A 14524-nucleotide genomic window follows, 5' to 3' on the forward strand; every position below is an offset into this window, starting at 1 on the left:
GTTATTTTTTCACCATTAATTTTATAATCAATTTTATAAAATGTTACAGTTATCCCAAATAAATCCTAAGAGGGCTTTGATGGGACTTGAATTAGTTTATAGATATTTATTAACCCCCTTTCCTAATAACTAGTGTTTGTCAAATTATTTTTTTTCTAGATTTCATATGAAAATATTTAAATATTTATAATTAATTCAAAGATAAATATTAATATTTTAAGATATTTATTAATTCTTAATAGTAAAAATAAAAAGTATTCATAATACTTTTAAAAATAATAGAATTTATAAAAATATATCTAACATATAAAGAATTATTATAGAGTTAGAAAATAAAGAAGATTATTATTATTTAGAAACATATCACTCAAATTATCTATAATAAAAAGTATTTCAAGTTGTCAAGTATAGAAAGATAGATGAGATGAAGGTTTAGAGATAGCGAGACATGGGCATTTAGAAACATATCACTCAAATTATCTATAATGGTTTACCCAAAAAAAAAAATTATCTATAATAAAAAGTATCTCAAGTTGTCAAGTATAGATAGATGAGATGAAGGTTTAGAGATAGCGAGACATGGGCCCCTTGGTGGAGGAATTTGGATTTGAGTGGGTTTAGTGGATTGTTCATAGGTTTATGTGGGCCGTTTGGTGGAAGAATTGGGTTTTGAGTGGGTTGAGGCTTTAGAAGTTGATTGAAAGTTGGGAGAATTAAGGAAGAGGATTGTTGGGCTAGTGAAGCTAGTGGGCTGAAGATAGTAGGTTTATATGGGCCGTTTGGTGGAGTAAGATGGGCTGAGTTGCTAGTGGGAAGTGTGGGGCTGTAAGGTGGATTGGAATGGATTGTTTTGTTTTGAAACATAGGTGGTTGTAGGGCTGTTTGATAATTGGGCTGCTGGAAGAAGAAGGTTTTAAGGTGGATTGGAAGAATGGAAGTGATGGGCCTTGGGCTTGATACGAGAAGGCTGTTGTGTGAGAACTTAGGAGAGGAAAATTAACGAAGTGTTATTTTACTTCGTTTTAACGATGAGTGGGGTGTAATTGGCGAGCTACCGTGCAGGAAATCCGGGAAGAGACAGATTCGGCGTCGGAGGCGGTGATTTCGACGAGATTTACGGGATTTTCTAGCGAGCAAATCTTTTTTATTTTCTTAATTCTCATTTTAATTTAATTAATATTAAGAATAATATTAGTATTATTATGATTTATAATTGAGATTTACATACATACCACTTTATGCTATTCTATTTACATATTTAACACCTAAAACTTTAATATTACATACATGCCACCCATAGTTCATTTTTACATGAAATATGAGTGGTAGAAATGAAATATATGAGTGATAGGAAGAAAATATGAGTGGTATATTTGATATTAAAATAGTATAGGGTGGTATTTATGTAATATTAAAGTTTTGAGTGTTAGATATGTAAATAGAATGTTATAAAGTGATATGTAGGTAAATTTCCCTTTTTTTTTTCCTTTCAAAAATTTAAGTGAGGCTTCATTTGGGATGGCTTTCTTACTGCTTTTTAAAGCAGCTTTTTAATACAAAAATTAAAAAACTACTTTAAGAGGCAGTAAAAAAGCCGTCTCAAATAAAGTATGAGTTTACATCAATTGTGTTTAGATATCTCTTAGATTTCATTTTGGATTACTTTTTTACTATTTTTTGAAGCAGCTTTTTAACATAAAAATTTCTTAAATTAAAACTTTTTGTATTAAAAAATTATTTTAAAAAGTAGTAAGAAAATTATCACAAACAAAGTCTTATAGTTTAGAAGGCTGAGTTCTCTCCAAATTTATTAAAAAAAAGTAGTAGCAATAGGACAAAGGCTAATGAGCTCCGGCGAGGTATCAGCGCTACTAACTTCTCATCATTAATGGAACAGAAGCAAAGAGTGCTCTTCTGAAGAAGTATCGCTAAAATTTCTATAAATGAATTGCTAATCACTGAACAATTGGATGAGCTTCGTTAGTGTATTAGTCTACAATGATTAAATGAGCATTTGTTAAAAGAAAGAAAAAACCTATAACAGTAACAAAAGAGATCATACAATCAAATCATACAAGTTTAGATGTAGAAAGACTCGGATTTATTCGCCAAAATCATTGAAGGAATTGATATGCACAAGTGACTGGAACTTATTGAGTATGAGTAAGGTTTCGCTTGGGACAGTTTTTTTGTTACTTTATAAATCTATTTTTTAGTAAAAAAATTTCGAATTCAAAAATTTTTTATACTAAAAAGTCGTTTTAAAAAACAGTAAATAAGTTGTCCCAAACAAACGAAATAAGAAGTAAATATTGCTTCCCTTAAGCTCTCTTTGCCCTAGCATTTCTGAGCTGTAGCGCTGCTCTAACAACATTTCCCCTTGTGATGATTCCAATCTTCAAAGAAAAAAAATATGTAAGGTAAGCTACAACCAAAAAAACTTGAAGAGCTGGAGCATGAAGAAAAAGGCTTACCAATTTGCCAGCAACATCCACTACTGGAAGCCTGCGGTACTTGGTTTCAAGCAATAGCCTGCAAGCAACAAATTTTCTAAGTTCTTTGTACTTAAAATAATATACAACAATATTAAGCCTTTATTACACTATGTGGGGTCGGCTATATGAATTATTTTTCTCTATTGTGTGATGTTAAAAGTCAAATTCTCTTTTAAATCTAATAAAGAAAGATCATTTCTAATATTTTCGAACCAAGTCTTTTTAGATCTACCTCTCGGCTTTTCTAAATTAAAGTGTTATATAAATAAATGTAAATATTTAGCTATGAACATACTGAATTCAAATTTTTTTTTTTGTAAATGCTCCATTTTTTTTAAGTTTATGCAAGACAAGATTTGTGGTAAGATTAGTAGAAAACCTGGCAGCTGCTTCAAGATTAGAGGTCTCCCGAACAACAAGAGGTGCAGGTGTCATCAACTCACCAACGGTCTTGCCATTTGTTTTACTTGACAACTTCTGAATTTCATTAAATTTCTGCAACCATGAGAATAAAGTTTTTACAAGTTGTCCAAAAAAAAAAAAAAAAAAGGAAAAGAATTTGGCATAGACCAGCATGACAAATGGGGCATGACAACAAAAAACTCGAGCTTCTTACATTTCATGAGAAAGGATCATGCATTAATTATGTCCAAAAACTAGCGCATAATGCATAAAAAACAAAATGATATGTTTTTTTTGTAGTCCAAGTTGATATGAAATTTTCTAGTTGAGGGAATCTACAAAAATATTGATATTGCTTAGATGTATTAAACCTAAAAACTGTTTTAGATGAGCTAATTCATGTTTTCCTGCACATTTCTATCGAAGGCTTCATCAGTAACAAGTGAGAGCTGGAGAAGAAAATGCAGTTAAATGGAACCTGAAGTTTATGTCTGGCAAAGTGAGCAAAAACCAGTCTAATGAAAAACACAGCACATCAACTACAGTAAAAAAGAAACCAGGCAAAAACAGATCTACTAGTACATAAAAGGTTCAACAAGAAAAAGATGGTTCGGAAAGACAAATGTCAGTCAGACGCTTGGGGTGGATGCTAAGAGGTGCTGCTAAACTAGATAAAGCAAATTATTATTACATATAATAATTATATATATATAATATATTATTATATATAATATAATATTATATTATATATTATTATAAATTATACTTAATATGATTACTATATATTATATATTATATATATCCCTCTTGCGGCCAACCGCATCTGCCTATTTCTCTCTTGACCTCTAACTGTAGCCACTACCTCTTCTACTTCCAGCCTTGGCAAGTCATAGTCCTGCACTCAACCGAATCTCTCCAGCAACTCCAATAGCAACCGAAATCATCCTCAACAGTCATTTTTTTTTATATCATTATTATATTTATTATTATTATTATTGATTAATATTATTATAAAAAAAAAGAAAATGGAAGAAAGAAGAAAAAAAAAGTAATTTAGAAAAAAAAAAGAAATAAAACTATATTGTGACATGCCTCATCAAGCCGCCGTGCCCTCACTTGCAAAGGTATAATGCTCTGAAACTCAATAAAACCCGCAAATCCCGCTTTTAATACTCGTAGCGCACTAGAAAACCACATATATCGTCCTTTTCTAACACATACAAGCATCAAGGCTCATTCAATCATGCATTTCACTAAAAATGTCGGCTACTAGCATGAATCAACTAGAACAATGCTACAAAGATAACATCTGTATTTCTTGGAATCAAAAGAGATCAACCTTTTACCATTAAAGCCCATACACGGCACTACAAACAACCAACTTATTGTAAGTTCGCAGAGATATTGTGCATGAATGTTACCAAGATGAATAAATAAGATTGGCGAGGTCCCATTGATAAATGAATGCAGTGAGCTGAACTTCCCTTAAATAGAAAATCATCAGAAAGTAGGGTTGTAAATAAACTAATACACTAAATGAATAGCTCAATACTTATTCAAATGAGGCTCGCTTAAGTTATAATTTATTTAGACGATTACAAAAGTTCTAATATTTTTTATAAACTCAGTATATAAATGAGCAAATATGTAGCAAATTTGAACATTGACCTACTTGCTCATTTATGTTCATTAATATATTCATTGTTGTTTGATAAAAAAACTGACCATAAAGATAATGATGACTTAATTTTTTCTTTGATAACTCATTCTCTATTCTTGTATCGATTTTCATCATATGTATTTTTAAAACTATTTACTTTATAGGTATAAGAATAATGAAAAAATTGAACGAAAAGCTGGATTAAAATATAATTTTATTTTACTTTATTAATTTTTAACTTAAAAAAATATTAGAAATAATGCTAGGTGAATTATGCCAATTTCAAAGGGAGTTTAAAATACATTTATATTTAGTAATAAGGCTATATATTACATCATTGTCATCCTAAATATTATTAGTTAGGCTCAATTAATGTTTAATTACTTATGGATCAAATTTGAAATGAAATTTAAAAAATAAGCTTGAACTAGATTTTAAAACTCAGGCTATATTCAAGTTCGAGTGGCACCCATTGATCTTTTGGGTGAGTCCTCTTGTGAGCTCCATGAGTGTAGAGTTACTCTTATCATCCAGGAGAATACATCTTGTAGGTTATATTACCTGCTAAATGTCTATAAAGACATATGTAAGCCTACACTTAAAAAAGAAAAAAATTAAATAAGAAAATAAAGTGCGAAATTATGCATGATAGGATTCATTCAACTTGATTCCTTCAAAAGCCCATCACAAGCACATTCACAGTTACTTATGAAACTAACGATCAAAAGATTGCACTTAACAGTATCAAAACATTTATCATCATAATTTGCAACCCTTTCAGGAGATCATGCACTAAGCAGTCTTATCATTTCCATACTTTGCAATAGCATACCAAAGAGTAACGAAGAGAATACTCAACCATTTAAAAAAAACTAATTTTCTTTTAATATTAGTACATTGTTGCATACCTTCCACGTGCTATCCACCTCAGGGAACATACTTCTACCAGTTAGTCCACACCCTAATCATAAGAAAGAATGAGAAATGCATTTAGTAAAAATGATTTAACCATCAGCATGGTTTCTTTTCCGCTTACAATGTAGCTATTTGCAAGTGGGAAAAAGCATAAAAACATGTGACCAAAAGCTTATAGAGTTCTAACATATGAGCTGCACTTTTCATATTGAAAAACAAACCACATATACGTTACAATTGTCAAAATAGGAAGTCTAAAATGAACATAAGAATTGTGCAAAATCAAGCCTATCAAATGATGCATACAGAAAGTTTACTACATTTGTGAAGTTTCTTATGAAAAAATCATTGCTACAAAGATGTTGGCACATATACCTAAAGGTTTTTCTTGGGTGCTAGGGAGGACTTGCTTAGGAACATGTTTCTAAGTCATAATCAAGAAGTTTTCTTAAGAATAAACTTAAGATTCAAATTTAGGGTTTTGATTTTGATGGGGCTTTCATAGAGAATTATTAGAGAGTGTTTGTGTGCACACTCTTGAGTAAGAAAATAAATTGTTTTATGAAGAAAATTGTATTAAATAGAAGGAAGAATTACATAGCAACATCTCCGATGGAGTGAAACCAAACTATCTTCACCCACATTGCATGTTGTATTGCTTGTCTTCTATTTTCTAGAAATATAGTATATAACACAGGGTAGTAGTGGGACTGAACCGTGTATGAATTAGTTGGTTAGCGGATCAAAGAAAAGAAGCAGATAAGGACGTCTATAGATAGAGATTCCATATGGAAGATTGGGGTTAATTTTTTTTAATACAGAATAATAGTAACAAAAAAAAAGGCTTATGACTGAACTGAAACCGTAAACAAATTACAATATAAATTAAGTTCTTTCGTTATTTGATGACTAGAGGGTACACTCTAAGAAAACTCTGAAAGTTTACTCCAATATACATACATAAAATCTTTTAGAAGGTAATCTCTTAGCTACTGAAAAACCCACGTGCTGTCCCCATCTCCTACATCCTTCCTTTCCCTTCTCTCTCACTCCCTTAACTAAACAACATATGTTAATTCTTTTGAAATATTTAGGACGATACATCTTTAAGTTTCATGAACAATGTTGCTTGAACAGCCATAATCTTAGCAAGACAATCAGAGAAAGTAATGGAACAGTACGCATATTCAAGATTGATCCAGTTCAAAAACAGGTGAGTTCCTTTATGATGTTGTTCACGAGGTATAATATAGATTTAATAATAAGCAGCAATATACCTTAAATGGAAAAATAATGAAAAGTACTAAAATTATTGTTATGAAAAACAAAATATCAATAGGACCTGATATGGATTTCAATGCCAGCAAATCATAATCAGAAACAACTCCAACCTGCAGGAAGAAAAGTGAAAAAGAATTTTCTTTATCAATGATCAGCTATCACAAAATATAATTGGAAAATGGAATCTTTTAATACAAGTAAAATGATAAGGTGAATAACTGGTAAAATTGTAATCAATATACCATATTTGCAAGCAGGGAGCAACAAGACTTTGTCATGCATAGCAAAGGGAACCAAAATTATGCTAAAAGACCTGAAAACAATATAAATCCACTAGAAATTTGGTGTACTTATAAGTTATCATTTCAACACGATTTCTTGTAAATTAAGTGTGCAATTTTGAGTACATAGGCATGGTTAGGGTGAATAGATATGGATAAAAGCATATTAACCATATATACATTGTTTAAATACCCAGGTAACTAAAGACTCCTCAACTATTTGTATGAATGCATGTCAGGTCCTGTAAACCCATACTACATTCACGGTTCACATACAATTGAAGCAAATGCATAGTATAAACATAGCATACCTAGCTTTGTTGTCAACAGAGGACTCAAAGCTAGCAAAGTTCAAGCAAGGCTAGGGTTGTTCTGGAAGGGAGCTTAGCTAAGTATGGAATAAATTGAGGGATTATTGTGGATCAATTTATATATTTGATGGACTAAATTGAAGCAACGTGATATTCTAGGATTAAATTGGCCATACACGAATAGTCTGGAGATTACTTTGGAGATTTTTTTGGGGAAAGAATTTAAGGTAAACTATAAAAGAAGATAAAGAGTATAGTGGAAACTTGTTGATTAGATAAGTGATAACTAGAATCATGGCTTTAGCGGATGATGACTTCATCCTTATTTTCTTTTCCCCTTCTTCTTTATAGTTCTAGTTTTCTTCTTTCATCTACTTAATTTGCTAGGATACAACTCAATCCCTTAGATTTACGAGTTGAGAGAAATTGAGAAAGAGATCTTTTAGCCGGAAAGGGTTAGAGAAAGAATTTGGTTGGTCATATTGAACTTTCTAAAGTGAGAAGAACCAACATGCCCTATGAAGAGAGAAAGATATTATTTAAGGAGGAATATTCAAATTTTTATCAAGTTACTATGAATTTAATTTATCCATGAAAAGCTTATAAATAATGATCAATTTATATATTCCAAGGGAATCTTAACCTAAATCAAATTTAATCTAATAATTCCATGCATAAATTATGGGCATCACTTAATTCCATGCATGAAATATGAAAAATAACCCTAATAATAACATAAAAAGGGTGAATCTCCAAATAAAAGTTAGTCTTTGACTTTTTTATCTTAATAGAGTAATTATCATTTACTCACCTTAAAACTAAGCTAATTTAAAAAAAAAAAACAGTTTAGATATATTTTTAGAATTTTGGAATTTTAGCATAACATTTATTTGATAAACATCAAACATCTCTATCTTTCTAATCTGTTCAAGGGAAGAGGATTAGTTTAACATAAAACTAATGGATGTTGGATGAAAAAGACACCATAAGGGAGGCATTTGATATTTTGCGAAAGCCTAGAGGACATTAAAACATTTAGTTAAATTTAAGAGGATATAAATCATTATCCCTCCATAATATCCTTAACCTACCCACTACCTTCCAACAAAATATTATTAAAAAAAACCCTTAGAATAATGGCTAGTTCAAATAATAATAAAATTATTATTATTTTAATGACGGTGGCCATTACAATAGAGAAGAGAGAAAAAGGTGACTTCAGCCCTTAGGTGGTCACTTTAGTAGGCTTGGATACTCTTATGCATTCCATATAGTTTACGCAACTTTAGTCATATTCAGGTAAGCTATGTGCAACTAAATTGTTCTGCTTTTTTGATAAGTGAGTCGACATGTGGGTCTACATAATCTTAAATCCTATGAAACTTAATGTAATCTAGGAAAGATTATCCCTCAATTTGGCGCACTCATCCACTCATAAATGTGGCTACCCAAATACTTGGAGAGCATCTAGGATCATGACTCCAAAGTTTAGGTTATTTTTTCTGATAAATAAACATTGAAAATGGAAGAACCTCTCACTTCAACAAAAACTTGGTTGAGGACTGCCTAAATTTCCTTTGGTCTCCATACTTTTTTAAACCACTAACAAGGGTTAAGAGTGTCTTTGTTATTGAAAGAACTCCTAGTTTTGGTAGAGAGTGAATCTATTTCCTTTATCAATGTCGCCATTGTAAATTGAGTTATTTTTGCTTTACTAGCATAACAAGTTCACTTCTTTTTCATAGCTTGCTTAGGTTGCCAAAGTAATTGCTTCTTATTGGCAAAGTAGTTGCTTCTCCTGAACTGACTTAGATTGGCAGGGTAGTTACTTATTTAGAACTCACCTAGAATGGCAAGTTTGTCATCTAAACCGCCAGTAATCTCCTTTTGGCATCCTTGTTGTCATCTAAACTGCTACTAAGCTCCTATTGGCACCCTTGTTTTTCTTTTTCTTAGAGTATAAGAAACAATACTGTAATCAATCATGCTTCATAATTGCATTTTCACAACAAATGAAACATATAAAAAGATGAGAAAACATAATTAAGCATTTATATAAATGAATGTATATAAAGTAGCATGATGTCATTTCCTCAATTATTTTCTTAGGATGAAAGTCAAAGGAACTATGATTAAAAAAAAAAAACAATAATTCAAGGTTTGAAAAGGGTAACGAGAACTTACCAATGTCCAATCATCATCGATCACAGGAAAACCAGTGATCCTATGCTCCACTAGCTTTTCGAGAGCTGTTAACATGAATTTTGATGGAAATAAGGAACCAGAACACTTGAAACAGAAAAACGTTTATTAAACAGAACCTAAAAACCTTCATCAACTGAAGTAGATGGCTTGACGATGATGAGATCTTCCTTTTTTGTCATAAAATCGCCAATCGCATAAACTCCGCGGTTTGACTGTAAATCAGCAAATAAGGCACATTACAATAATATTGCAAATAGTTCAAATTATTTAGGTAATCAAGAAGCCCATGGATAGTGCCAGTGAAAGCAGAAGATCAACACCTCTATATACTACTTAGAAATAGTCATAGTAAAGGATGATTGTGCCCCACATCATTTCAACTTCACTTGCCTGAAGACATTAGGGGTCACAATGAACAATCTAGATTAAACCAATACTTTTTAAGACTTTTTTAGCATATATAATCATACTAGAATCAACAACACAATTCCATCCTGTTAGACTAAAAATCGATACTTATTTTTCTGACACATCTTTTTCCTATAGCAAGACATACCTAATTAACAAGGCTCCTCCCACATGTAGGGCTTGGAGTGGGTTGAAGCACTTAATTTATCTCTAAATTTAGCGAGGTTGTTTATTGAATTCAAACGTGTAGGCTTCTATAATAATGGTGAAATCTAACCACTCTATCTAAGTCCGCAAACTTTTCAGTGCACACAAAGACCCTATTTTTTTGTGGCAACAGAAACATCCTCTTTTTCGTAGCAAAAAAGTTGTCTTATTCTTACAACTTAGAATTTGCTTTAAATTTTGCTTCATTACTTTTTATGATTTGGAATCTCTCTCCCCCTCCCCGTAGTGTTCAGGTGAAGCCTTTGGAGAGGAGGTAGAAGCGGTTTTATGTAGAGGGGCTATTGGAGGGTGCCAGAGGTGATGATAGGATGGATTTATCTAATGGGATTTATGGGTAGAAGAGGGTTTAAATTTGGCTTACAATGGGTGTGTTTGAAAGATCAAGTGAGGAATTAGGCCTAGTGGCCTAGTTGATATGTAGAAGAGAGCATAGATGTGGTCGAAGGGTTGGGGATGGCCTAAATGGTGCTTGAAAATGGTGAACACGAGAGGTGTATGGTTTAGGATTTTCATCATGTAGGTCGGGAGAGGATATTGAAGATGACCTTTGAACGGTTTAGGTTTTTCTTAAGGTTGTGAGGAAGATCCAACTGGCAGCTAGATTTTTGGATGTGTATGATATGGAGGAAGAGGTGAAAACAAGAAGCTCACCAAATACTTTCAATTTGGATAGGCTACTAAGCTTCTCCAAAGGATTACTTCAATATTCATTGAATAGTATGTTCTAAGAGTACATGAGATCTTTTTAAAAGCAAAGAAATAAAAAAAGAAGTAATGCAATGTAAATCTCAACTGGAGGGGTCAACTCGCAAAGCCTATTAAAATTTTAAAATATAATATCTATCAAATTCTAAATATTTAAATAAAAATTTAATCACAAAAACTTAAAATAAAAATTCATCCACACTTCGCAACGGTTTGGCAGGGATGACGAATTGAAGAATAACTTTAGCCCACAAAGAGCAAATGTCTTGTGGAATGTATTACTATAATTCATTCTCAGTTGATTCATTGCCAGCAAGGATGTGACATGTGCCCTCTGACCGAGTGATTTTGCTATAAAATGACACCACTATATTATGGTCATAATCAAAGCTCGTATATTCCCTAATGGTTAAAATCCTCCTCAATAATGAATTATAAGGTGCGCTCTATAAGATATAAAGCCCTTTGTTAGCTAAGATTGAATTAAATTCACCATCTTAGGGAAACATCCACCTCAAATCTACGAAGTATTCTTGGACGAAGAAACCCATAGTTGCCAATAAAGTTTCTTCTGTCAAGTTGAGTTGACCACCTCCTCTGACAATAGACCAGAAACTATGATAGCTCGGGATGATGGAATCATGGAATCTTGATCTGGCCTGTTTTCATTCCCCCATCACTTGTTTTAAGTATATGGTGATAAATTTCAAATTATAAACTCTAAAATTCAATATCAAATTTAAACCCTACAATTGTTATTATTATAAATTAGGTAAATATTGCGACCTATTTACCGACTAGCCATAATCAAAAGTTCTCTCTCATTATCGAAAGGTTTAATTAATCATACAGGCTTGCGCCTATGGAAAACCAAAACTCAAATTATAAATCCTAGTAAAATGAGGGTGAAATCTCTAGGTATTGTCTTATCTAAAACCTAATCCACCTTATGAAAATCAACTCCGAAACATAAACTCATTAAAACTCTCATTGTCAATAAAAGAAGCGCGGACCTAAATTCTCAAAGCTCATAGATTTCTGGTTTCTCTGCGCCTCTTTTATTCATGGGGAGAGTTTCATTTCCTTAAAATGAAGAGTGAAAATGAAGAGGGGTCAAAAGATAGAAGGGGGGAGCGAGGGAGAAGGACTTGCGAGCGAGTTCTGTGCAAGGTCGGGGGCAGAGCTGTGAGCAACATTGACAATTGAGAAAGAAATGTTCTTATTTATATATATAATGAAAATATTAATTTGTTTAAGAAAATTTTTGTATTTTATTTTAGAAATTTGATTTTAGGACTTTTCTTTTTAGGAAGAAGATGAATATATTATTAATGAGATTTTGTTTATTTAAAATTTATATTGTGAATAGAGAGAAAGAAAGAGAGTGAGAGAGCAATGTAGCTTGTTCAAAAATAATAATTTAAAATTTTAGAGTAAAATTAGTTTCGCGATATACTAAGAAAATAGATCAAAATAGAAACTTTTTTATTTTAGGTATAATTTCAAAATTATGACGATGAAAACATCTTAGATGTAATTATTTAGGTGTTAAATTGACGACGGTGGAGTAAGGTGAATCACCGAGTCCTATAAATCGAGGTGAGTACTTATATTTCTAAATTATGATAATGATATTGATTCTTCTAATTGCATTTAATTGCTTATCATTACTACAAATTACTTAAAATACAGTTGAGAGATTAGTGGCCCTTACAATATATTGGAAATAGTTATTGTTAAAAATTTTAGCAAATAAAATTTTAAACCCATTCGATCTTCTGTACCCGTCTCATTAATTCGAGCCTCCAAGTCAGATCGTGATACTACGCATCCCGACTAATATGATTTCTTTATTTATCAATCTTTATTTTTTTCCTTTTTCTATAGTTGATTTTGTTGTGCATATTCATAAATTATGTTCGTAGTTTAAGGTAATGAATCATCAAGCCTTGCACAATATTCCCTAACTTCTGCGTAAATTTTGGTCTGTAACTAGCAGTGAGCCATCCATCTCCCTAATTGGCCACGTGCCTTGCTATCTGGAATAGGCAGTGTCTTACTTTCAATTAACTAAATATTAAAAAAAAAAATTCTAATTCCAGAAATCTATGGCAGAGGGAATTGCCAGTGCTCTGTTCGCCATAATTTTTTAGTATATTTTTATATATAATAGACATATATTACTATCCACATGATATTTATTATTTAATGTTTATAATAAACATTTAATTCGTGCATCCTAAAAACTTAATTAATTTATATATGTCCATTGAACAAAATTCCTAACTCTACCGCTACAAACCATCATAAGAATTACAACTACACAGGTTGCACGTATACTTCATAATAGCCATTTATAGTTATCTCAATGGAAGAATTTCGAACTCATTAAAAAATTGAAACCCTGGATACTAATACGGGAATCATCTAAGAGCCGCACCTGCATCGATTTCGAAATCAAAGACCCGTTCGTCGCCGAGGCGGATATCCTGCTGGCAGTCGCCGGAGACAGGTGTATAGATCGCCGACGCATCAGGGGGCGAGAAAGCTGCGCGAATGATCCCCCCGTCGCCGGCCGTAGGACAGCTGCTGCAGAACACCGCGGATGGAGGGCAAAACCGTCAGTTAGCAGAGATTCCATTTCCTCCCTTCCCGCCTCGCTTCTCAGAATCCGAAATCTACCGAGAAAATAAGAGAATCGTTTAGGGCTGGATATAAATAGAGAGGAAGAACTGCGTTGCTCATCAGGATGGGGTATTCAAAATTGCTTTTGAGTTCGGTAAAGCCGACGCTTCTGCGTTCAAACTTCCATGCGCGATTTTTGGGGCACCTGACCGGTCGAACGCGGGTCCCGCTGCCGCTCCAGGCGGGACTTCAGCCGACTCCATTTAATTTGCGCGAAAAATAACCATAAAAAAATCAAAAGATGGAAGAAAATATTAAATATATCCTGTCAGTACCGCAATTTTTTCAAATTTGCAAATGCGCACGTGATTTTAATGTTATATAATTTTATTGTTACACTTATGATTTAAGGAAAAATATTTTTTTAATTAATTAATGAGCTGTTTGGTTATCTTTAAAAGTGTGTAATTTACAGTAAAAAAAATATAATACATTTGAAATATTTTGTAACTATTTAAAGGCTGTTTGATTATCCGAAAAATGAATGCAGTATAAAAGCATTGTAGTGTATTTAAAATATTTTAGAGTTTTTTAATTGAATGTAAAGTAAATGCAGGTTTTTATATTTTTTATCTGGCTTGAAGTAAAGTGAATGCAGTGTAAAGTAAATGCAGCGGCAGTTCTTCTTGTTCTTCTGGCCGCTCTCTATAACCCCATTGTCGTTAACCTCATTATCAATTTCAGCCTTGCACTACTTCAGGCTCAATATTTGGCCCCTTAGGCTTCGTTTAATAATATTCTTCTTCCTTATAATTCGTCTTAGAATTTTAAGTTATATTTTGATCACGAAGAAATATTAAAAACTAGAATGAATGCCATGCCAAGCTATATTTTGATCACTAGCATGGATTGGTTGCAGAGTAGACCCATTTTGCTTTCTATCAATTTCTCTCCTAGAATATAACTTGAGCAACATAGAGGGATTCTAAGCTCGAAACTAGCGAGTGA

General features: G+C 32.3%; 1 protein-coding gene across 1 annotated transcript; it reads right to left on the reverse strand.

Annotated features, from left to right (window-relative positions):
* Positions 1 to 1959: 1959 nt before the first annotated feature.
* LOC110103107 (CBS domain-containing protein CBSX1, chloroplastic-like) lies at positions 1960 to 13694 on the reverse strand. The gene is made up of 8 exons (XM_020831676.2): positions 13332 to 13694; positions 9675 to 9762; positions 9530 to 9594; positions 6815 to 6863; positions 5466 to 5518; positions 2875 to 2990; positions 2475 to 2532; positions 1960 to 2396 (listed from the first exon to the last, which is right to left on the reverse strand). Exons 1-8 carry the CDS (start codon positions 13530 to 13532, stop codon positions 2322 to 2324), a joined length of 705 nt encoding a protein of 234 aa, XP_020687335.1. The 5' UTR covers positions 13533 to 13694; the 3' UTR covers positions 1960 to 2321.
* Positions 13695 to 14524: the final 830 nt, after the last annotated feature.

This window comes from Dendrobium catenatum, unplaced genomic scaffold (assembly GCF_001605985.2).
Source record: "Dendrobium catenatum unplaced genomic scaffold, ASM160598v2 fragScaff_scaffold_1684, whole genome shotgun sequence".
Taxonomy (NCBI): Eukaryota; Viridiplantae; Streptophyta; class Magnoliopsida; order Asparagales; family Orchidaceae; genus Dendrobium; species Dendrobium catenatum.